At 38.1% G+C, this 26,184-nt stretch overlaps 1 protein-coding gene across 4 annotated transcripts in view; it reads left to right on the forward strand.

Moving 5' to 3' along the window:
* Positions 1-26,184, forward strand: part of CADM1 (cell adhesion molecule 1) — a 361,874-nt gene that overhangs the window by 308,008 nt on the left and 27,682 nt on the right. For 3 of the 4 annotated variants that reach the window (XM_036744674.1, XM_036744675.1, XM_036744676.1), the window contains exons 6-8: positions 10,631-10,730; positions 14,113-14,285; positions 19,187-19,255. In XM_036744674.1, the coding sequence (XP_036600569.1) occupies positions 10,631-10,730; positions 14,113-14,285; positions 19,187-19,255 (342 nt within the window). The remainder of the gene's footprint in view (positions 1-10,630; positions 10,731-14,112; positions 14,286-19,186; positions 19,256-26,184) is intronic. The other variant, XM_036744677.1, reaches the window with a different exon arrangement.

The raw sequence follows: 26,184 nt of genomic DNA on the forward strand, positions 1-26,184 counted from the left end.
GAAGCTGAGGCAAACAGGGCTAAGTGACTTGCCCAGGGCCACACAGCCAGTAAGGGTCTAAGGCCAGATTTGAACTTAGGAAAATGATTCTTCCTGACTCCAGGCCCAACATTTATTTATGAACAATCTAAACAGGTTTTTGCTGCAAAAATATGCTCTGTTGGCCGTCCATAATATTGACAAATAGAATTCTGTGGCCAATTCATTTCTTGCTAAATGCGAAGTCCTGAAGAAGAAGGAAAGATATTAAGATCCTTGACCTCTTCCTGCCCATCATCTAGTAGGGCAAAATGACCCTCATACAAATAACCTTAATACAAAATAAAACATGATTGGTGTTCAAGAGAGATAAAGTTAAATCGTCCTTTTAGGTCCAAGAGAGGGAAGGGCATTTTCCTTTGTGGAGGTTAAAGCAGGGGCAAACAGGAAAAGCTTTATAGAAAGTGGCAGCATTTGACCTAGGTCTTAAAGTGTGAGCAGGGATGAGAAGTGCAGGTAGGGAATGTACTCCTGGTATGGTCCCACCAAATATTCTAATGATCGGTATCCATGGGAACATAGTTCAGATAGCATAAATTTTTTTCTGAAATATCAGATAATGACTTGTGTATTAAAATATTATGAGACTCAGACTGGACTAGGCATTCTTAGGTGTCATTTCAGAGAAGCAGGGTGCCCCTTTAAACTTGAGCAGCAGGCCCACTTTCTTAAACAAAGTGTGGAGACGTGAATCTATGAAGAGTTGTTTCTCAAGGGACCATTCTAGTCCAACCTGTTCTTGCTCTGTGAGTTTGGCTCATCTGTGTCATCACATAAAGCAGGTTTTTCTTGTTAATTCATTTCTTCTCCTTTATTATGTAGCTTCATTATGGGCATCCTGCTTATAATTTTCATATGACCAAAACCATCGTGGAGTAATGTTCCTATAATGAGAAAACAGAAATGATCAGATATTACCTAAATTGGCAGATTGTAGATTTTTTTGTGACTTCATTAATATGTAATTCATTTATACAAACTTAATATCCATTAACTTGCCTTGTAGGGCACCATTAGTTTTAATAATACATTAGCTCAGTTGTGAAACCTGAGTAGATACTCATCCATCTCCTTCCCCTAAACCTTTCCAATACTTTTCCAAAGTATCTTGAGAACCCTGTTCTAAATATAATGTGGGCCACATCTCTCAGTTGTCAGCTACCTTGTCCTCTGGACTCTGTACCTAAGGCTCATAAGGATCCTGTGATTTGTGCCCTTAATTTACAGGGTTGCTCTCAGAAAATTTGTCTGCAATAGTTCTCTGCCAGGCCCTCCACAACCCAGAGCTTCTGTACTTAAAACATCCTTTCAGGGAGCAAAGAAGTTCTATTTCTGAATCCATGTGGCGGCTAATCCTTAACGATAGCAAAGTAGCTATAATGTCTTTCCAAGAAGGCGGGTGCTCTTACTGACCATTTTAAATCCCTAATGGTACCTTATTCTGGGAGCTGGAAAAGGACAGGTTTCCCCAACTTTTCTTTTATTCAGGATCTTCAGTGACTTACTTAGCCCAAGACACAAACACGTTAGGCAAGAGAAGTTCTCAGAGCACTTGGCTTACGCCTCCCAAAAGTTCTTTGGGTTGTATTCAGCACAAAGTTATTTTTTGACAGTAGAAGGTGAACAATTGCAAAGTTAACTTTCTGGGGATATGGATTCTTTTTTACAAATGCATGCTAACTTTCAAGGGCATTGATTAGTTTATCTTTCACTCCCGATCATACACATTTTCCACTGTCAAGAATAGTATATTCTCATATTTATTCCTTATTTACTGTGATAGAAACAAGATCCATTGCATGGATCTGGTTACTTCAGTTTCCTTCAATATAAGCAGACATCTAATAACAAAATAATCAAAGCCCTTTTGCCTGCAATGCCTGGGATACCCACTTAACAGGCACAGCAGTTTTTATCTTTCAGCTAATATTGGCTCCTTAACATTGTTGGCTATATTTAACCCTTCTCACAGAAGTCCCATGTCAATCAACCCCTGTTTTGGTAGCCATGAAGAATGAATATGAATCGTACAAATATTGAGATCTCCAAAAAGATTCATTTAATGGCAGCTCTTTGATGTAGATGAAATTCTGAAGGATACTTTAGGGAAAAGATAATGGGAGTATACCAGTAAGTAAAGTTTATAAACTTACAGATTCTTAGACCACAAAGAGACTCTGGGGATTATTTGATCCAACTCCAGGTTTCACAGATGAGGAAACTGAGGTCCACATATTTATTGACTTGCTGAAGATCACACAGTTAGTTGATGGCAGAAGACATAATAGAACCCAGGCCTTCTCATTCTCTTTATTTCCTTTGGTACACTGAACTCAATTGCTTCCAGGCTAGATGAATAATTGTTCCATAGATATATGTTTGACATGTTGTGATTAGCATTGAGCACTCTCATTCAGCCCCTTTTCTATCCTGGATGCTTGAGACAACTCCATATTCCACTTTATGAATTTCTAAGAGCTAGAATGTGCATGGCATGAGAGGTCAAGTCATGTCTTTGAGGTCCGTGTGAATTAGGTTGTTTTTTTTAAACACTCTTATTCTAAGAACAAGAAGAGGAATTGAAGGCATGAAAAATCTACATTGAAATGCTTTTAAGTGTTTGGCTTGAAATGTGATGGTCAAAACTAAGGGGAGTAAAATCAAAATGAAGGGTTAAACTTTACCCCTTATGATAGAACAGCACCACACCCCACGTAGAAGACAAGGGCATGATCCCAACTTGGAAGTCTCTTTTTCTTGAGGTTTTCAGTCCTAATTAATTGAACACAGGTTGTTGCGATATCTGTTAGAGACCCCTGTTTGTGATGGTACCAAGAGAAATTGTTGTGCCCAATTATGTTAAAAATCAGCCAGATGTGTATGCTGCCACACTTTTAATAATCCTTATGTTTCTGGTGAGTACAGATATTAATTGTGTAGTATGCATTGAAGTGATTAACATCAATGTAATTTATCATCTGGAGATTTCTGAACATAAATAAATGAGTTGTTTTGTTCAGCGAGGTGTTGACCCCTTCCAAATCCGTGATTTAAAGACCCCCCCCTTTTTTTTTATTATAAATATGAAAGGCACCACAATCAGCCAAGTGTTCAGTTATTTGATTTTCTGGGGCATTAGCCACTCTTGTTTGTGACATTTCCCAGTTGGGTGCTCGTTTGCAAGCTCATTAATAAGGTTTTCTCATAGGAATGTTGCTGGGAATGAAGAATATACAGTAGGGCCCTTGGTTTTTTTGCTTTCATTCTGAGACTCAGCAAGAGTACAGCAGCAGCAATGTGCAGTTAAATGTTTAAAAGAGAAAATAATTATGCTCGCAAGCTCCCATTCAAAGCCTTTATTCCCTCAGCTTCGATGAAGAGTACCATAGTGGGTTTTGTTGTTGTTTTTAATGATTTCAGAATACCTGACCCTAAATCTTTTTGTGATTCTTATGTGAGGCTTGTTGGGGTAAGTGCCTGTATACATGAAGTTAATGAAATTTACAACATGGGTGATTAGAACAGAGTGTGATAGAATTGTAGCACAGTTAGTAATGGTTCAGATCGGAGATGTGCTCTTGTCGCATAAAAGCCTGTTTAACGAGAACAGTTCTCTGTCTGCACATTAAAAGAAAACTGTCTAAATAACATCAAGGTGGCAACACATAGTGACAGAAGCTGGAAATTCAAAGGAAAGACTTGACCCTCCGTATGGAATTTAAATTGTTGTGCAAAAAGGGAAAGAAAAAGCCTTGACTCTGGACAGAGGCAAAATGAAGCTCTTGGATTACTGTTGGGCTTTCTTTCCTTTCCCCTCTTACAGCTTTGCTTTTTAAATACTCTCGTGAAAAGCATCCATTTTGTTAGGGCTTCTATTTTGGTTATTTTTTAATGCCAGGGATGATTTGGGGGGGCACAGACTCAACAAACATATTTGAATGAGTCCCCTGCTCCAATTATCATCTGTCAGTTAATCGTGTACTTGGGCATCATTTTAAAAATGAGTTTTATTGACTTGATGGAGCCATGCATTTTATAAATCCATAATTCTCTTCATCCATGATCCACAGAAGGCTAGATTTTTTTTCGCTCTCTCAATTGGAAGAAAATTGGGCATTGAGGAGATGATCAAAACCTGTTCTTTATCTGTGCCAAAATAAACGTTCTTCCATTATCGATAGGGGCCCTGCAGTAAAGAAGTAAGAAAAACCTGGAAGCTGGAAAATCTCTTTGTACTTGGAATGGAGCATTAGACTTAGTTTCCAAAAACAACTTCCTCTATCACATCATCCCTTCCACGTGTTTTGTTTCCCAGGTCTCCTTCCTTCTTTGAGGCATAATAACAGGCAGTGTCTGGATTTGGCCTGTTTCTCTCTGCTCCCCAGTCTTCTTGTTAACAGAATATTCTCCTCCCACTCTCCCTTCCTTTTATTATTTTTTAACAGGTGAATTGAGTTTCAGGGAAGTAATTTCAGTGTTTATTATTCCTCTTGAGGAATCATCAAGGCATGGAGTCCCCTGACTCAAACTAATTTTTTTAAGCATCATTCTTTTGTTGTTAATGCAAAGCAGCGGTACTTTAAAGGACCGTGACTAACTCAGCAAATAGTTAGCCAAGCACTCTGTGGTGCTACAATGGGTTAGCAGCTCAGGAACCAGCAGTAGAAAGAATATGTTGTTCCGGGGTTGAATTCTTCCACAGGAGAAAGAAGCATTTGACATTTGAGGGGGGAAGGGAGCTCTTCACAATCCGCTTTTCTTTTTTTCCTTGACATTCCCCTCCATTTGCCACCCCTCCCCCTTGCTTCTATAAAAATGCCTCTTTTTCTTTTTCACTGGGGACCTCCTTACCATACATGACCATTTGACCCCAAGATTTAGTGAAAGGGTATTGTGCTTATGACTGTGTGCTGGAACACCCAGTAGCAGTGACTTAAGTCCTCTGGTGTTTACCTTTCTCTTAATGGCCTGTGACTCAAGGTCTGACTTTAATTCTTCCGTATGATAAGTTGAAGTCAAACTGGCAGCTATAATCTGTGGTCAAAAGGAACTCCTTACAGTCTTGCCTGAGAATTTTCCTCACTCTGAGATACACTGTGAGAGAGGAGTTCTTAACTTGAGGTCCATAGATTTCAGGGCAGGGATCTGTGAACTGGGATTAAGGGGTGTGTGTGGGGGGGGTGGAAATCACATCTTTCTTTTCACTGACTAAAATTCAGACTAAAAATTCACTCTGACTAAAATTCAGAATTTTCTTCTTTTATGAACATAAGCAACAAAACATTATTCTGAGGAGTCCATAGGTTTCTCCACACTGCCAAAGCAGTTTATGACACAAAAAAAGATTAAGAACTCCATGAGATGGCAAATAAACAATGAATAAAATAGAGATACAGAGGCCTGAGGACAAAAGCCAAAAGACCTTAAATGAATCCCAACTTTGAGGAACTGTACTGGTTAGTGCAAAGCAAAATAGCCTTGTATTCTACATGATGGCTTGTGTTTTCATGAGTATTGAAGGAGAGCTCAAAGTAAAAATCCAGGTTTTAATATCGAGCTCCTTTCTCTTTCTCCAGGGATTTCCTTTACATCGTATTGTTTATTGTTTACATTTATTCTAAGTACTTTATAAAGATGTAGATCTTGATGTGAGTAAACACCCTGTTTAAAATACATAAGGAAAATAACACTATGCCAGAGCCTCATGCGATAAAATTTGATACTGTTGGATAGTCGCTTTAATGTCCACCAAAGTATTTACCAATTGCATCAAGAGGAAATACCATTTCTTCTTTAGTAATGTGTTCACATACCTTTGGTACCTCATCAGTCTCACGCTCTTTGACTCATCCTACTCGTCGTTGCTCTGCTCTCTTCGTTCAAGAAACAAGGTTTAAGTGCTACGATTCGTACAGTATCTGTAACAGCAGGAGGTCCTTCACCTTCCAAACAAACAAAATAAACTGCAGTGAAAATTATTCATGAAGATAATATGACAATAGAAAGCAAGGCTTCTGCCCAATGTTCTTTTTCAGCTCCTCTGAGAGGTCTGAGTAGCTCAGCTGCATAGCCAGCTCCTCTCATCAGTCTGAGCTGTAGAGTTCTCTCTATGTCCCATCCTACTGAAGTTAAAAGGACTGTCATTTTTAGGAGGTCTGCTGCCTTTTGTTCAAGTCAGTCACCTGTATCAATCCTAGCTGGATTATTCTCAGGTTAATTTTATTTTTACCTTTTATTCTAAATGGTACTTAATCAGCCAAGCAAGCAGAAGTCTCCTTAGGCAGGCCCTGCCTCTTCCTTTGACAGTGCAGGGGGCCTGTGCATAGCTTGACCCAAATCTAGTCTGTGTATGGTTTGATGTACAGGAAAGGTTGGCCCGTGTCTAGGATGCAGTAAGCGGGTGGGTACACTGAGAGAAACTTTGTTCTCTATTATATCTTGGAATCTGTTTTTTTTTTTGATAAGAAGTCTCCAAAAGGTTCAGAGGTTCAAAGAGACAGTAACATTCAAGGGGAGGTCCATTTTCAAACCATGCCTATGAAATACAAATGTCTTCTCTTCCAGTAGTACTGGTGTCATGCTCTTCTCTACCAACTAGTACTTAAGGTCCTTCAGGATTAAATTCTATTCTCCCCGGAGTTTCATAATATTGGGCTTAAGACTGGGAAGGGGATTGGGAAGGCCACGTTCAACTGCAATTCCAGAATAATGTGTACGTGGACAGAGTCACTGAGTACCATTCTAAGTGCCTTTACACAGTACATAGAACATTGTTTAGTCTTATGAGTACAGTAATAACACCAGAATGACTGAAATTTCCTTGATTTTCCACTGCACGTAGGCACTTTCATTGGCTAAATTTCATAATATTCCTGATGTGGAAATCTCTTTGTAAAGAAATGGGCGGTAGATGTACTCAAGCAATGTGTGTTCTGAACTTCCTCAGTACTTGATTTACCCCTGGTATACAGAAAAGTCCAAAAGGAAGCTGCTAATGGCAAAGGAATTCCCTTCCTTCCTTCCTAATTAGAGAGAAGAATGGCATGACTTTTCATTTGCTTAGGAAATTTAGATACAAAATACAAAAACTCATCTGAAAAGATCACAAACTGATTTGGGGTCAGACTAGCATGAAATCAATTATAATCTGCTCTCAGGCCACTTTATGTATGTTTGCGTGTGTTTATATAGATATAGAAGTATCTGGCAAACCACATACATGTATGTGTATGAGAAATAGAAGGTTTATTTATAAAAAGTTTCCCAAATCATAATAGCTTTTGTAATAAAACTTCCACTAAAATCTTTTGCCTGTGTAATACGACCTTTAGTTTCCTGCTATTTGGCCCTTTGTATAGCTGTGTCGAGTGAATAAATTTTGCTTAGTACAGCACCAACCTTGCTAAATGTCCTCTATGGAACTTTACAAAAAATCAGAGTCTATTATGAAAACCTCAGATCTCAAGACCTAATTGATTGGCTGTTGGTATTGCCATCTGCATGACTGTAATGTTCAATAAGTGCTCAGACCTCACTATTCTTCTTATTTTTATAGAACAGTTCCTTCTTTATAATGATATTAAGCCACTCTGAGCTATATGTTTCTAGACTGTTATTGCACTTGGGTGGAAAGCCTCCTCTGGCTTTTAGCCTTCTGTCTTGGAATACCAGCTAAAGCACAAAATGATTGCCCAGAAAATGTATTAGGCCCTACCTCATTACTTAAAGATAAATCTTGGCACTAGGTTCCATTTTAGTAAAATATTCAGTAGATTATAACATTTGATTTATGAACATAATTAAAATATACATGACAGGCTTTGGGCTATCCAATCCGCCATCTGGACTCTTGAGTATTTTGACATATCCTAGTTGTATTCACGAACTTCCTGCATAATTTTGGCTTTCCTAGGGGTTTCCAAGTTGCAATAGAATCACAAGGTGTTCTATTCTACCTCTTGAAAATGTTCCAAGCTCCACTTTGGGGGCAAAGAAAGAGAGACTTAATTTATTATAAGGTTTGTTTCAGCCAAAGATAGACCTTGGCATATACATGTTATGTTCGTGGACTGGCCATGAAGACTGTTTGATTGCCCATTGTCAGATAATGCACCAATAAATACTGAGTATGTCAACCTGGGGGACATTTTCCTACATAATAGAAGGAAGATTAATGTTTACCTTTTCACCAGCTATTATGGTAGTTGTGGCAGAATAAGTAGATAGTGGATATTCCTCAAGAAATTTGGATAGATTGTTAAAATCAGATATTCGAATTGAAGGTGTATTTTCTTTGACTTCTTACATCATTCATACTTGAATTTAAGTATAGCAAGTTTTTAGCCCATTCCTTCTAATTTATGTAAGTAATTGATAACTGGTAACAGCTCATTAGGAGTATAAGAAATCATTTGACTAAAACAAATGTAGTGTTACTGAAGAAGCAGGATGAATTCGATTTTCAGCACTCTCAGTGTTCAGTACCGAAAATGTACCCTCTTTTTTTGCTTGTAAATTGCATGAAAAAACACCACACAGGCCAGGAAACATTCTGCTTCCACTTAATTAATGGACCATTGTCAGTGGTGCATGGAAAATGCAGCCCTTTGGTGGATCAGAGATTAACCTACCAGCAAACATTCAGTTTTAATCTGAAGTTTGGGCTTTAGATTCCTTCATCCAGCATGGGCAGAGGTTTACTGACATTGAACTCTTATGTGTCACATAGGTTCTATTTTTCTAAGTGTTAATGAGGTGACATTCCTTCCTTAGTTTACCTTGTCGTGTGTGTGTGTGTGTGTGTGTGTGTGTGTGATGTCACAAATCAGCATGTTTCTTCTCTCTCTTGCTTTCTGCATTTCATAATGGGTTTCTCTCTTTTTTGGTGTCTCTCTGGTATTTTTCATGTAGCCAAATTAGTGGGTGTCCTTTGAGTACCCAGGGCTTATATTTAGACAAGAGTACTATCTCAAGCTTTAAAGATGACTGTTAAGTCTTGGTGTAGCCCCACACTTAGTCTTCTGTTCAAGGTCACTATGGTTTTTCCTTCATATTTATTTATGCCCTTCTCAATTGACTACTCTCCTAACTCCCCAATAAATATCTGGAAATATCTATGCCAGTTTGCTCTTAAATTTTTCCTTTGTAGCTAGTGAATCTGAGAGTGAAACCATGCCACTTGGAAGGGTCAACTGGTGCCTTCAAGCCTTGTTAACTTTATGTTCTCTGGCAAATGACTCAGCATCTCAGAAAGCATTACCAAAATACAGAGTGAGATTACGCACTGGCATGCAAGGTGGTTCTCTTAAAAGGTTCTGAAAACCAAGTGGTTTCAGAGTTGTGAGAGGGAGGCCTATGATTGGAATAAGTGTATAAAAATGCATTTGTAAAGCAGTCATCCTTAGAGAGAAATGACTTGTGTGACTTACTTGACTACTCACAGGTTGCAGTTAGCTGATCCCTGCCCTCTTTTTTGCTTTCCATTATTCCACAGGATACATGTTAATGAGCTAAGCTTTGCTTATAAAAGGCCAGGGAGCTGTTGTTTTAGGTAGCATGATTTTCTGAGGCAGTAACGTCTTGGAAATTATTTTGACCTTTCTGCTGACTGATGTCTTGCCATCTCCCATTTATTATACTTGAGTATGTCTTCAAAAAAATATACCAAGCATTCATTCTTACAGCTCTGTTGAAACTGAGTTGCAGATTGATGTAGTGTTAAGTCGAACCTTACAGAGATATTCAAAAGCTCTACCAGTCCACAGTTTGGGTATCGTCGTTGATACTTTGAATTTTAGCCTGCCTTCCACAAAAGAGGTGGGTACAGATAGTGAAATAAATTACATAGGCGTCAGTTATTTATGTGCTGGTGTCCATCCTGATTAAACAGCTTAGCTGTGATAAAAACAACTTTGCTTGTATTGAGTTTTAATTGTGGCTCACAATTAACTTCCAAGTGAGTAGTCATCCTCCAAATACATCATTTTATCGCCTCACATAAATCCTCAGTCTGAAGTATATTTAAAACAAGATTTTTCTAGCTTCAAGTGAACGAGCCTCTTTCCCCCTCTGCCCCCAATTCTGATTTTTAAAGCTGCATGCTGAAATTCTGAATTTTCTAGGTTTTTCATTTTAACATAAAAAATTTGAGAAGAGCCAAACTTGTTAATATGCAGTGTCACAAAGTATTGTCACATAGTAATATATGATATATGATAAAATGTATCAATTCTGAGCACCACAAATATCTGTGGCTTCACCTCAGCATGAAGGCAAATGAGTTTCCTTTAGCTTGAGTGAGTCTGGAGATAAACTTCAATGTAACAAAATGTATTTCACAGGAAATGTTTGATGTGGCGCAGTTGGCTTATGAATCTCTTATCTGTCCGCGTTTCACTCTTTAGAGTTATTAGTCAATTTAATTTGAGCAAATGCCAGGATTACTAACTAATTAGAAAGATGTAACCGAAGGATGAGGATGGGGAGGAAACACAGGCTCTGCCAGTACGCGGTGTTTGCAGGAGCAGGCAGGTTTGATTCTGCCTGATGATATCATTTGTTCAACATTGTACTCTGTGTTGTTGTCATGCAGATAAGCCTCAAGTGCACATTCAGCTGACTTACCCTCCACAAGGCCTAACCCGGGAAGGGGACACGCTTGAGCTAACATGTGAAGCCATCGGGAAGCCCCAGTAAGTTCCGAAGTCCAAGGTTGGCAGTGGGTCACGCACAGTAAATGTCACAACACAGAGATGTGTGTGTGCAGTCACTACTCATTGGCCTGTCACCTGTCTCCCAGACGAGGGCCTACCACAAACGATAAGAGACTATGCAGTGAAAGGTGGACGATTATTTGGTGAAGGGTGGAGGATTATTCTAGAAAAAAGAAAGAATTGTCAATTATTATTCTTGTTGGCCAGGCTTTTTTCTTTTTAAGTGAATGATATCTAGCTCTAGTGAAATAGTGGCTAATCTCCTGTGTTAGCACTTTTTCGTTATTATAATCATTGCTATGATTCTATTCTCCCCCTCCCACCTAAGAAACAACCAAAAAAAATAGAATTTTAATGTTCCTATAGGTTACTGGTGCTTTTTTGACCCCTTCCCTCTTTCTATTCTAAACTGATATTTTCCAAATAAGATTGACTAACTATATTTTGTTCTGCCATTGTAGAAAAAAATAATTATGTAATATTCAATTTTGTCCCCTTTGCTGTCTCAAAGAAAAATAGTCATAGTGATAAGCTTCTGAATAGGTTTTTGTCAGCAAGGTCTTGGCTCAGGCTCTGTCCCCAGTGTGAACAAGCAACTAAGTAAGAACAATGCCATTGAGGAAACAAATTTTCTTGAGCTAATCTTGGTTGTTCCACCTGTGTTCACGCTTAGGAATGTGTCCACAATGTTTCTGGCATGGTTCCAGTTTGTGCTAGCAGACAAGAACCTAGGTGGTCCCAATGTGTCCTAGAAGTGTTGCTTTTATCTTCAGTATAGTAAAGTGTCAATATGTTGTCCCTTTAAAGGCCTATTGCCATTTCATGGTTCACAGTTAAGAAAAAAGCTGTCTTTTATCTTTATATGATAGACTTTAGATGTCTCCCAGAGGAAAAACAACAAATCCTATCTCCGTAATGGAGGAATATGTAGACACTGGGCTTGAGGAGGCTCAATCTTTGGTGTGACCCACCAAAAAATAGCATTGTGCCCCCTCTGCTGTCTTTAGAACATCAAATCCCTTTGCCAGGCCCATACTTGCATGATTATTACAGGTTTCATGCAAACAAACAAATAAATAAAGGATTTTGACCAAACCTTCCAGAGATCTCTGGAAGACCATCTTTTTTCCTGTAATATCGAGACCCAGAGAGATCCTATGACAAGGGACTAGAATACAAGATACCATTCATGAATGGTGTCAGTCAGTGGTGGAGTTGGTACAGGGACATGGCCCCCCTAGCAGTGAGTTCCCTTGCTTTTCACTCTCGGGCATGCATCACTGAGAAGTGAAATCAGTGAAGCCCTCAGGTCCACATGGTCCAGGCAAACTTTCTCATTCAAAAAGAGCTTCACTCTCATGGACCATCTTTGTCTGGCACCTGGATTGGGGTTTGGGGACAATGAAATAGTGTTAGCGTTTTGCTTTTCCTCCTCCTGCGTTCCTGGTTTTTTGGTTTTTTTTAAATATCTAGTCTCTGCTGAATGATCTCTTTTCTGTGGAGCACTGCAGAAGAATCTGCTTTCTCCCTTCATAAATTGTTTGAGTCTTGTGCTAATTAACTCCTCACCTTGCCTGCAAAAAAGGCTACCTGGAGGAAAAAAAAATTTTTTTCAAAATCATTTTTCCACTTTTATTAAACTGCTATTATAGTGGGTGGGCTGCTGACCTGTATTTTGGCTCTTTACATGTATATATGTTTGTTTGTTTGTTCTTCTAAAGAAATTAATATGCGCAGTAGAAGATGCCACAGGAATAGTAATAACATGTTTCTTTCGGGACACTTGCTCCTGAGAGCATGTCTGTTCTTTTCCAGTAGAAATGGATATATGATTTTATAAGTGTGCACATGTTACTGTACAGTTACCCTTTTAGCATATTACCTATTTATTTTCTCAAGAAACAGTGTACAATAAAAATGGTAATTTAGCTTGCCATTAAATGTTGTGAATATCCTTAGCACTTACCCCCACTGATTGTTTCAGCTGTCAAGCAGCAGGACATTAGATCTGATTGCCAGGCGGACCCATTTGCCATTGCCTGCAAGGAGGACATATGCAGCGCTAATTTTTAAATAATTTACTGGGTTGTGATGACAAACCCATATGTAATTAAATAAAAATGGTAACTTCTCCATCCCACTTGAAAACTAGAATGCTGCATGATAAGGCTGCCTCAGATATGTACTGGTCATTATATAGGTCTTTCTTCCTGCCACTGCCCTTCAAAGTGACAAAAGGAAGCAAGTAGGAGCTAGAGCTGCCTCCAGCCTCTAAGCTGCTCCTTTTTCAGCTTGAAACTTTTCAATAACAAACCCTACGTTGTCTTCAGTTTACAAAAGGGGATAAGGGTGGGGGGTGGGGAGTGGAGAGTGTGTGTGGGGGAAGCATTTTGAAGAGTGGCAGCTCTGAATTCTGAGTGGCATAAAAATATGTGTATTTCTAGAGTTTCTTGGGAAATTGATTCTTTTTAATGGATACCAACGTGGTACTTTCAATCACTAAAAACAGGCTTCTCAGTAATGAGCAAGTGTCTTAAGACCTGAAAAAGCCATGTTGAGACTCACTCAGCAATGATTAACTTGAAAGACTCTTCCTAAGGCTGTGATTACCTCTATGCAGGTGTACGGGGTTGGAGGAGGTGGGGGAACATGTATTTTCTGTTTTTAGACTAGCAAGCAGGGAAGAGTCACTATTTACCAAGTGAAGAATAGATGTGGTTGGTCAGAGAAGAATAGTATTGGTTGTCTCTCCAATGTGCTGAGATGCTCTTTCAGACAACAGAGGCCAAAAGAGAATTATTGAGAGTCATACATTTCATTTTAGATAGAACACCAACCCTATTAAATATTACGACTTGCTTATAAGCAAATGGCTTTGTGTTTTAGTTAATGTCAGAGGAGTACATCTATCACAGGTCTGGAACCTAGTTTAGTTTTGGTGTGTCTTTGATTTTTTTTTTAATTAATTAAGGAGATGATTAACGATGGGTGAGCTCTGTCCTATCCAATTGTTGTGAAACTGCACAGCAGGGCAGAAAAATAAAGGATGCTGGATCATTCATCTGATTTGTTTAGGATAAATTGTAAATAATGAAGCTCCCTCGTGTGTGCAGTTGACAACCATTCAACACCCGATAATGTAAATGGGGGAGAAAAAAAAAGTATGATATGTCAAACAGATGGGTATTTGGGAAGATCAAGAAATATCATTTTGTTGTCTTAAATGTCTTGTGTTATGCCTTCCTTTAGTGTCTGTCACCTTGCATGCACCCTTACTTAATGTGTGGGTGAACAGTGTGATGTATCAGCTACTTCATGGGAAATAGTTAATGCAACTTGTCTTTCTCCCCCTCCTCCATAGGCCTGTGATGGTGAATTGGGTAAGATTAGATGACGACCTGCCACAACATGCTGTAGTGTCGGGGTCCAACCTGCTCATTAATAACCTAAACAAAACAGATAATGGTACATACCGCTGTGAAGCTTCCAACGTAGTGGGGACAGCTCATTCGGATTATACGCTGTATGTATACGGTACGTGAGAAGACCGACACCCGTTTCCTAGACTCTTTTACACAGAGCTGCAACACGCGCTTCACTCCTCAGGCTTCTGGCAAATTCTTTTTTAATGACTCCCTGCAAGAGCTTTCAGAAGCCTGGCTTGCACTGGCCCCTTTGTCTCCTGCTAGGGGAGCCATGACTCCTTCTCCTCCCTTTTTTTATGTTCAAGGGCCAGTGAATACAATCCCCTAGATCACTCTCTGGTCATGTGGGGCAAGGGGGAATATGTCCTCGGGCACGGCCTATGGAGAGCACTCATCTTGGAAGCAATGACTGAAAATCCGTCCTTACCAATTAATGTCTCTATCTACATTGGGCAGGGTTCATTCTCATTGGTGTTTCCAGTGATGCCCGGTCTGACCTGGCTCCCTCTGCTCCGTGGGTAGAACTCAGAGGCTCTCCTTTACCATTTCCAGTGTGAAGTCATTAAAAGAGATCATAGGCCAGTATATAACTTAGAGAAATGAGGGAATTCTCAGTAACTAGAGAAACCACCTATAGCTACTAATTGGACACTGATGCTTTTTTATTTGTTTGGTTTTTGTTTTTGCTTTCATTTTTTATTTGTTTTTTTTTAATCAACATTTTTCACAGGGCTGTTAATTATTATGCATTCTGATTATTTCCCATTTATATGATTGTGCACTGCTGCTATGTCTTTTTCATATATATAATATATATACACACATTATATATATATTATATATATGAATATTTCCTCTATGGTTAAGTACATTGTCACTCCAGGGCAAATCCTTCTCTTAAGATGATATATAAAGTAGTTACACTTTTACAAAGCCAACTAGGTGAGTTCTATTCCAGGTGAAGTGGATAAGTGCCTTTAAGGTGACACAAGCATGGGGGACCACAGGCATGAGAACCCTCCAAATTGTGAATGTTTTATTATTCATAGCTGGATCACACACACTGATGACTTTTTGGAAGGAATGGCCACTTACTCTGTGAACTCACTAATTAAAAGGGAGTAGCTTTAACACACTTTTTAACCAGTGGAAACATATTCCAGACCATCCCTATTTGAACATTTCAATTTCATCTTTAGCCAACACCTTGAATTTTTCTTTCCTTAACATAAACAAGTGATTAATCACTATTAATCATTTTGTCAGCAGTAGATTTATGGGAGAAGGTTCTATTGTTCACTACCCATGTTGTCTCTGGTCTATTGATAATAGAATTAATCCTTCCCTGTAGTTGGGAGAATTAACCATCAAATGGAAGGGAATAAGTCCTCAGGAAGATGTGGCCTTTTGTGTGTCTATAAGATAGCATTGTAGCATGACCCAGCTCCTGCTACAAATACGTGAACACAGTCATCTCTTCATATGCCTCCAAACATAGAAGAATTTTGTGATGAAAGATGGAGGTCAGATTTATCCACTCTCTTTCATTTCTGAACACAAATCAGGACTTCAGGCTCCCTTGTTGACGTTCACAACACTGACAACATGTGGGACACACACCCACTGCTCTAGCCTCTCTGTTGTAGAAACAGGACCCAGCTCACAGACTGTCAATACAGCCCTTCTCATAGTATTGCTCATAAATGGCCATGTCTCTCCATGCTTTTAACTATAGACCCTCAATACATTTCCTCAATTCAGGAGACCATTCTTTTTTCCAAAACAGTTTGGATCTTTTCTGCCTATTGTCTTACAGCCTAAGAAGGAATTCTCCCAACAAATTTTGTGTAGATATACACTGCAGTAGTTTTGGTACAAAGGAAGGTTAGGCAATAAGAGTAAATTATTTTTTGTTATTTTCCACATCGCTTCCCAGGGGGACGGTTTCTTCTAGTTTAGAAGTTCTTCTTTTGAGGCACATTTGCAGATGAATTTATTCTTTGGGGAGAATGCAGACTGTTTTGTAACTTAAAAAACATAAGCACAAACCTAGCTGGGCAAGTAGACCTACATACATGTCTACCCTTTGACCACATCATAACACAGATAGTTAATGGAGCTTCCCCTTCAACTATGACAGTGGCTGGTAGGACACCCCAGGAACAACTTGGGGCAAGAGTTCATCCTCTCACTGATTTATTTTAAAATAAAACAACCTGATAACCCTCTAGTTAATAATACTTCGGGATGATGGGTTGTCTCGTCCTGTTTACTAAAATCATAAAATCCACCACCGTAGTAATTTCCAAAGTGGTGCTCCTAGTGATCTAAAGAGTTAATATGCTTCTGAAATAGACTGTCTAACTCCCAGTGAGTAATATATGTCCTGGGAGAATCTGGCTGAGTAGTTTTCAAGCACCAGCTAGTTTTATACCGTCAGCCTTGGTGTCTCAACCATAGATCATTAGCACCAACTCCTTAGTTCCTTAAATTTTGCCTTCTGGTTGCTGGTAATGATCTAAGCTTTTGGGTTGTAGCTGACAGTGGAATTTAATTCATTCAGTTCACTTGGACCAGATGTGAAGGACAACAGTTACCCCAGTGGTGATAGAAATAATTGGAAATGTGTGCCTTTTGCAACATGAGAAAGGTTAATGACCTCATTTTGAAGTCTGTGCTCCAGTTAGCCTGGCCCACCCCATGGCTCATAACCATATTTGAAACTTCTTTCAGATACACTTTCATTATAACATGATTATAGCCCACTTTGTGTCAACACTTTTTGAACCACATGCAGAAATAGTATCATAGCAAAGCAGGGGGGAATCTCTAGAGTATAGATGCTCTTTTCATAAAGTAAATATTGTAATCACTCCAGACCATGAAAATCATATTAACTATCACCAATGTTGGGGGAGCAGACACACCTCTAAGGAAACAGTTTTCCAATGTAGTCATGAATTGAGCAAGGTTTCGACTTATAGCAGGGAGCATTTTATTTTATTAGTCTGCACCTGCATCAGGATTTGGAAGTATATAAACCAGTCTTTCAAATACAAACAAACAATTTACCCGCTTACAAAATGATTTTCCAGCCTACTGTCCACAAAGAGGTATTTAGGGAATGAGACCAGTTCTGATTCCTGGAATGTTATTTCTTATTCCTGTACAAGAGGCTATTTCTTTTAAACTGGTAGGTTTTTAAAATATTAATATAATGATCCTAATCATTTTGTCATTAGATTTATGGAGTGAGGTTTTGCTATTCACTACCCATATTGCCCTGGTCCGTGGAGAATAACATTAATCCTCCCCCATAAAATGGGGAACATTCTTGCAGGAAATTGGATTCTTTTTGTGGGCTGGTGAATTTTTCATGTTTATTTGCAAGGCTATTTTAAACTAGTTCCTCTTGATGATTCTAAATTTCAAAACAAAATATACCCGTAAAACAACTTTCTAGCAGTTGTTGGGTAGGTCCTTTCAAAATTGTGCAAATATGTGTACATGGGGAAAAAAAGGAAATCCGAGTTTTCAGACTACAGTAGGAATAATTTCAAACTGGCTTTGCTACTAGGCAAACGCCAAGGTAATGTTTTTCATAAACTTTCAGGAAGTTAAACCAAACACAATAAAGGTGCAGTATATAATTAAAGTTTTGATGTATTAATTAGAGAATCTGAGAGCTCACTTGGAGATAAAAGAACACCAGATGTGTCAGGGAGGAAAAGTTGACGTGCTTTAGATAAAATTTAAAATCAAAAGCCCGTGAATCGTTTTATGCTCCATTATGGCAGAATGATTGCTTAGTTCAAAGTCTTGCTGACTACTTAACACATTCAGTTTGATCATTTAGGCATTGATTATTTTTTTCCCTTTCATATTCGCCCCTTCCCTTCCCCCCCAATAATGTTTGAGGGTATGGAATGATATACAGTATATCAAATATCTAACAAAGGGCTCCCTGTTGGGTTATTGGCTTCATGGGTCAAGTCTCTTCTATATATAGTTCAGAGTTATAAAAGGGAAAATATGCTTTCTCTTTTATCAGTTTAGTCCATTTAGGTCATGCTCTGAACATGAGCAAAGACATCCTATTAATATTTATAAGTTATAAAATTTTATTGACTTAAAAAATAAAATCTCGATAAAATCTGACATGTCTGGAACTTGATATTTAGTGGTGACATTCTCTCTCCTTTGTATTTATTACTAGTTTAGAAGTAGTTTTACTTCCTGCTGAGATGTATTGATGTAGGGAGAATAATGAAGTTAATGGCCATAGAGAACAAGTAAGAGGCAACACATACATGGTCTGGTATTATTAGTTCTTCAAATGCATCAGGACTATTTCATGCATTCTCCCCCACATTTCACCACTTTGTAAATGCATAGAAATGACAGGACAGCTATTGTGTTTATTCTCACTCTGTCTCTGTCCCTGTCCCTCTGTCTCTCTCTCTGTCTCTCTGTCTCTCTCTCTCTGTCTCTCTCTCTCTCTCTCTCTCTGTCTCTCTCTCTGTCTCTCTCTGTCTCTCTCTGTCTCTCTCTCTCTCTCTCTCTCTCTCTCTCTCTCTCTGTCTCTCTCTGTCTCTCTCTCTCTTTCTCTCTCTCTCTCTCTTTCTCTTTGCACTGAGCTAACTGGCCTTACATTTGAAATGTGTTCAGTGGACTGATTGGTAATGTGGGTGGACAGGGCTGGGTGGGAGGTTGGGTTGTGGTATCGTATTATAATTTTCCTCTTCTCCACTTCCCATCTCTTCCCTATTTCACTTCATTAACAAAATTTCTTTTTTTCTTCTTCTTTTAGCATTTCCAAGTCAGGCCTTGGGATACAATTACAAGGGGAAAACAAAAATCTTTAAAACAGCTTGAAGTTCACCAGCTTGTTTTTAAAGGGGAAAAGGCATCAAACAAGCATCTCAGTGTCCTTGTACCTCTGTTTTGGCATTACTGATCATTGTTGTGTTCAGCATTGTGGGTTTGATTTTCCTTTTTTTTTTTATCCAGATCCCCCCACAACTATCCCTCCTCCCACAACAACCACCACTACCACCACCATCCTTACCATCATCACAGGTATGGTACCTTCATTACCATTGAAATGTCCTGAATGTTTATTGTCTTGTTTGTATACAAAGAATTCTGACAACCTCCATTCAGTTCTTTATTGAGAAGTTTATAGTTCCTTCATTTTGGTAGCTTAAAAAAAAGGAGTAGAAATATGTTCTTAAATTGGAGTCTTGAAGACCCCAGTGAATCCTTAATTTTAAGCATTTGAAAATAACATTCCAAAACTCAAACAGATCAAATACTTTATACCTCATGCAAAGGATTCATCTTTTTAAGGGCCTCTATCTAAGCAAAAGATTAGGGTAAAATGTCTGCCTGGCTACCAGAAAAGGTGCTGGTGACTTATTTTCTGCTATGTCTAATGAGTTGGTAAATATTGTCACTCCGTGTCTTGGCTGTATCTGAATGCCTTGGGGAGTAAATACCTATTCCATAAGGTACCTCCTTGTGTCATATTCCTAAATATACAGCTATCTTTCATTCTCAAAAGATTAACTGTGGAAAATATTAACTCTATTTGTAACACCAGTGTAGCTAAGAAGACCAAAGTAGAATTACAGCCTTTTCCTTGTAGAGCAGGCGTGTATTCTCTCTCTTCGTCAAAAGTGAAAGCCTGTGTTTGGAGTCTCTTCCTGTATAGCCTGCAGTTCTATTGCGTCATCTCATAGACCATCTTCTTTCCTTGCCATATCAACAGATACTACACAGCATTACTTAGAAATCTTTCTAAGTATATTGCTTATATTCCAGAGAAACATCTGCCATGAGTTAATTGTTTTGAAGGGGTGGATTGGGGGTTGGCGTAGAAAGGCTTCCCCTTTTAAAGTGTAATTTCCACTTCACCTTTGTATTATTAGTGATGAGAATGCTAGAGGCCTAGTTGACTTCTCTCAACATTTGCTATTTTATACATTTCCGTCCTTCTGCTTTCTTATAGACTAAAAGTCTTATTAACCTCTCTTCATATATCACTCCCCTTTTTCACCACCAGAATGTAGCAGCAATCATTTTCATTGACTTTCTCAAGGCCTTTCATATTTCTGCCCTGCCTCGGTGATAGAGGTGACAAAAATTCAAGTTATTCAGAGTAAGAGGAGACAACCATCAATTTTAAAAACAACAATATTTTCCTTAATCTCTGTTTCTTTTTAGCCATTGCTTTAACCTTCCAGCCTTTACAGTCAAACCAAGAGAACCTTTGAGTGAGACACCAGTGAGTGTTTCTCCAAATGTTAGGTCTGTCACCACTAGGGTAAGAGCATAACTGTAATTCTTCCTAATTGCTTGTTTTCTTTCTTCAACCTCATCTTCAGCCAGTTTGTTTCCTAATTAAAAAAAAATTCTGATATTTTCTTTGATTAGCGAATTGTTTGGTAAGTAGAGTCACCTCATTTCCTTTATATTAGTATTATCATTAGTAAATACTAAACAAGTTTTCTGGCAGTCATTCTTGGGGCAGCCCTAATGTCCACTATCCACAGTAAAAACTGCTCCCCACCTCTTATCCAGGAATTAATCTATAACCAAGCTTGTGTTCTCATTACTCGGTTTTCATAAAAATTTCATAAGAAATTTGAATTAGACCCTTTGACTCTCCATATGAATTAGATCTCCTAATTCTCTCTTGTCCTGCATATGGGAACCTTTAAGGAAAATTCCTCAATAGTCTTGGTTTTTCCCTCTGTAGTAGTCCAGGATCAATCCAGCCATCTTATAATTTTAATATCTGTGAAAAATAGCCCAAGTCCCATAGCTCACATTCATCGTAACTAGGAACTTCGTCACCCAGCCTATAAAGACCTAGCGCACCAACTTTCTTTTTAATATGGAGCAGCATTTTCCATTTGTTGTTGTCCTATCACTAGCTTGGGTTTTTTTTTAACCTTTCTTAACACTCACTGAGCTCCTCCCTCACAATCAATCTTCAGACTCAGAGTTAGCTCAGTGCACGGCTCTTAATTTGTCATTCCAAACCAAAGCTAATCTTCTGTCCTCAGAGAACTACAATTCATTGTTATTATAGCTTGTATTGCAGGGCTTCTGTTTAAGAGAAAATTTTTAAAAAAAATTAACAGTGCTATATTTCTCCCTTTGTCAAATGACTCTTTAATAGGGACTTTGCTTCTGTCTCTTTAAGCGACTGGCCTCTCTGCTCAGAGTAATGTGAAATGATGTCATACATGCACTTTAGTCTCTTGATGCTAGGGGTTGGATCCTCTCACAACATAGAATGCATTTGTGATAATGAATGCCCTGACTCTCACTGGCACCAAAGAGTAGTTAAACTGAAATTGCCACTAAAACAACTTTGTTGAATCCCCTACCTTGATAGATGTGATCTTCTAGGGTTACTGTGTCTTAACTAGCAGCCTTATATGTATTTATCTTGCCCTAAAGGCTTGATATGTACACTCATGGAATTTAGCATCTGCTCCTCTCTTCAAACAGATTAAAGGTTATAGAACTGAGTTATTCCAGGTTCCATTTCTAAAGGGCCAGGCTCTCTCTTAGATTTAGATTGGTTCCTTAAAAATATTCCAAACCTAGTTTTGACAAATGGATATCTAAATTAATTCCCACTCTTCTTGTCTCTTGCACTGTTTGGTACATTACAGCCACCATTAGCCTTAAAAGCTTCAACAACCAAATACCAGTGACAGTAACATAAAGCCTGAGCTAAAATAAAATAAAATTTTTAAGAATCACACACAAAGCTAAAGTCATTTATTTCTTTTCTTCCATTCAAATGCAGTAACTAAAACTCATTCCCTAGGTCAGAGTTTCATTACCAGAAAAAATGTACAAATGCAGTGGAGGAATATTTTTAAACTCAAGAGAGCACAGTTGATTTCTAATTTCTCTGGAAGGAAATATTCCAGTATTATCTTGTGTCTTCCGTAACTAGGATAATTGAATCACTTTCTTGCTTGGAGAGTCAGTCTTTCTACTGAATCACCTAGCTTTTTCACTTCACTTCACTTTTTAACCTTCATTCCAAACATACTCAAAGTGGAGCTGTATTAAACTGACTCCTGGTCTTTTTTGATCTGACTAAAAGCACAGATTCTATAGACCAGTGATGCCAAGAACTTTAAGGTTAATCACACCTGATCTGTATAAATCCAGTCGAATTATCTTTTCAGATACGTGTGAACTTGGTGACAGGCATCCTAGCTGGAACTCCTAATAGGACTTAACCAGGATCTAAAGTACTGAATGGAACCTATGAGACCCAACTTGGTGCTTGGATTTGATTAGTCAGGCCAAATCAAGCCCTTTTAAACCATTTCTTTATTAATAACTAGCAAGTTGGTTAGAATCTTCAAACTGTTGAGGTTGGCTTTGGTTACATTTATAGCATCATCATGATGTGTCTCATGTCTGTCTGTTCTCTCCGCTATCTTCCATGCGCATTGGTATTCTGACCATTTCTTTGTGTTTCAGCTGTTATCACTAGCAATCCCACTCCTTTTTTTTTTTATCATTTCAAATTGTCCTTGTGGCTTTGTTCATTAAGATGTACGATATGATATGGCAGCGCAAATTGCATAATTTAAATTGCCCCTGGAGTCCTTGTTATAATACAGATTTTGGACAGCTGTTACTTTAGGGGAGGTAAATCTTCCTTACACAGACTCATCATCACGTAGAGTGTTTTTAAAAAATCAACCCACCACACTGCTGTGTTTACATTCTTTAAAGTTTATTTACTACATGCATTAGGTGTATTTGCAATCATTTGTCTCTCTGTCTGGTAATATCTTTAACCCCATTACGCCAGCTGGATCAAGCTTGCTTCTGGCAGCCATGTTGGAGGAATGTCTCTTGGGCCTATTTTCATATGACCCAGGTATTGAATCCTGCTTATCTAAGGCTGCATCCTGAATGAACATTTGTTTAAGCCTCTTACAGATAATACAGTGGAACTCAGTTTTAAACTTCCTCACCTGTTTGAATGGGGAATTCAAGCCAATTTGGGTCATATTTCAAAAGTGATAGCAATTAATATAGAAATAGAAAGTAATACTACCTTATAATCAGAAGTGAATAACTATTAGAGCCAAATTCTAAAACATCATGCTTCAAAATGGTCTCGGAAAGATGAACTAGATTATATCAAAATAATGTTTTCCTTTTTAAAAATGTATACCTAATTAGACATATTTTATTATGTTGTTTCTTGGGAAAGAAAGCATCCCTTTTTTTTAGATATCTAAGCACACTTAAAAAGCTCTCCATAACTTGAAGGGAACACCAGTTTTTCCCCAATATTACTTTTATGGATTTTATAGTCATATGATAAGAACTTGTCTATGGTATGTATTAGACGTCTCTAACAAAGGAAATAAGATTTGATATTATCCTTCAGGGTTGTCTTTGATGTACGTAATGGGGAAGATGTTTTTGGTTCATTTGGCAGTTGGAGGAAAGAAATTAAATCAGTCAGTCAGTAACCATTTATAAAGCACCTACTATGTAGCAGACACTGTACTAAGCTCTAGATCCATCAGTAAGATTGATGGTGTGAGATAACCACAGTATGATACAATGTTGATCATTGGATGGTTTTCTCTCTTTCCTACAGCTAGGCACAGGATATCTTCCTCTTCAGGTTTCACTTAAGCTAATTCCTGCCAATAGATTGCACATATTACTAAAAGTTTCAGAGCAAGTGATAAAATGTCTGCTTTCATTCATTAAATAAATGTTTATTGAACATCCATATGCATATTACAGCTAGATGTTAGAGGAGATCAAAAGTGTAAGGCATCAGACATAAATAAATAACAGACAACTCAACCAATAATTTCAATCCATGGTGATTTAAATGGGGGGAGGTGGTCTAAAAAAGTGGGGTAGGGAGCATTGAATCTGACCTCACTGCAACTCAGTTTTCTACTTAAAGTATGAGAAATTAAGTGTGAGATTGGAAAAGATTTTTTCCCAGTGGATAATTTTTCTCTTCCTTTCCACGACTTTATATTTAATTTCATGCAAAAAACAGACAAACAAAAAGTATAGGCAGTGAGGCCTTGATACCTATTTTCTTTAAAGAACTGCTCCTGACATTATTTATTTGCAACATTAACAGACGGCTCAGGATTAGGTAATAATCCTGAGAGATTTCTCCATTCTCAGTATGCAAAAAGTTAAAGTTGTTGGTGGAAATGGAAAGCAGTATGTGGGTGACATCATGATTGATATCTGCTTATACAGTCATGGACTCCCAGAGTAAGGCTTTACCATTTTCATCACTGAATAAATATCACCCGAAACCTCAAAATGCTATCAAGCACACATGTTAAAAATGCTTCCCTTCCTTCCCCATCCCTCCCTCCTTTTGCTCCCTTCCCTTCTTCCCCCAACATGTGTTTGCTTTGACTTAGCCATTGGTTTTTCTTGTTAAATGAAACTACTATATGGATTGCTATTAGTTTATGAAACACCTGGTTTGCAAATGAAAAGATCTCTGGAGTGCAGCAGCAGTACAATTCTAAAGATTTTTTTGTAACAAGACTTAAAATTGCTTGACAAAGAATCAACTCCCATTCCTGCTGTTCTTTGGAAATTTTTTCCCCCACTCAAAAAGGGTATGGCTTTAAAAACAGGGAGAACTTTGTTACTACTCTACAATTTAGCTACCATCGTGGGTTAAGGTATTCTCCTGTCCACTTCTTCATCCCCCACCCAAAAAACTTTTAATTAAACCATGACATAGATGAAAGGAAAATTAGCAGCAAACCAGTGGGAAGTAATTCTCACTTACTTTTTGAGCATTACTTTTTTTACTTTCTGTGGTTTTCAAGTGAGCCAAGAAGAAAAAAAGAATTGCTTCCTAAATAATGAGCATTCATTAAGTAAAGCATCAATATGAACATAGCATTGTCAAGGAAGCCACACCTCCCTCCCCTTAGAGTGTCAGATCTGAAGTGCTCGATGATTGTGCAGAGGAAAAGAGAAGTTATTTAGTCACTGATCAAAAAACCTATTGGTTCTTTATTGACTCTAGTTAAGAAAATAAACTAGAGAACAACTATATTGAGGAAAATGTCTGAACTACTTAATTTTGTTGAATTTTAAGCTTATGACAGTCCAAATTAATCCTTTGTTCACAATTACAAGCTACTTCAATGCTTTGGGCTCCTATAGCCTTTGGGGTTCTTTTTTTCCTTAAGCACATGCATGCATGTACATACACACATACATACACACACACACACACACACAATATTTACAATGAATCTACGTATTATAAATTGTAGGAATACTGCAGATCAGTTGGAGAAGAAAAAAGCATTTAAGTTTGTGAATTTAATTTTGTTCTAGGATTTTCATTTTCATTTATGGCACCCGTTGTGTTTGAGACCATGGACTAATTTATGGATTAGTTTTAAACCCCCAGTCTGTCACACTCAATGAACAATTCTAAGTTGGAGAGAATCCATATGAAAGGATTAGAATGTGCCACAGTGGAGCTTACACATGACTGTTTCAACTAAATATTGCCCAGCTGCCTCTGATGGAGGAATTTTTTTTTTGACAATACTTGGTTAAATGCCTAGTGTCTCTAGGTTCACACATTATCAATGCTTTCTCATTTTGCAGATAGTATCTTATGTTGCAACATGAGATATGTATTTGATTCTAAATTTACTTCAGGTTAGTCCTTCAAGACAGCCATTACAACTAGTATACTAAAAAGAGAAGTCAGTATTAAATGAAATATACATCCTTCCAATAGCAATACCCTTCCTTTTTTTTTTTTTGTTATACTCATAAAATAGCCAGAGATTGACTATTAAGAGATTATGTCCACACAGTGTTTGCAAGAACGTGGGATTGGTTGGGTTTGATTGGGGGGAGGGGGAGGTTGGTTTTTTTGCCACATAAAATAGGTATATAATAAATTTGGCTTCTCTTTGTAATTAAAATTA

The sequence above is a fragment of the Trichosurus vulpecula genome, chromosome 2, assembly GCF_011100635.1.
Source record: "Trichosurus vulpecula isolate mTriVul1 chromosome 2, mTriVul1.pri, whole genome shotgun sequence".
NCBI classification, from domain to species: Eukaryota; Metazoa; Chordata; class Mammalia; order Diprotodontia; family Phalangeridae; genus Trichosurus; species Trichosurus vulpecula.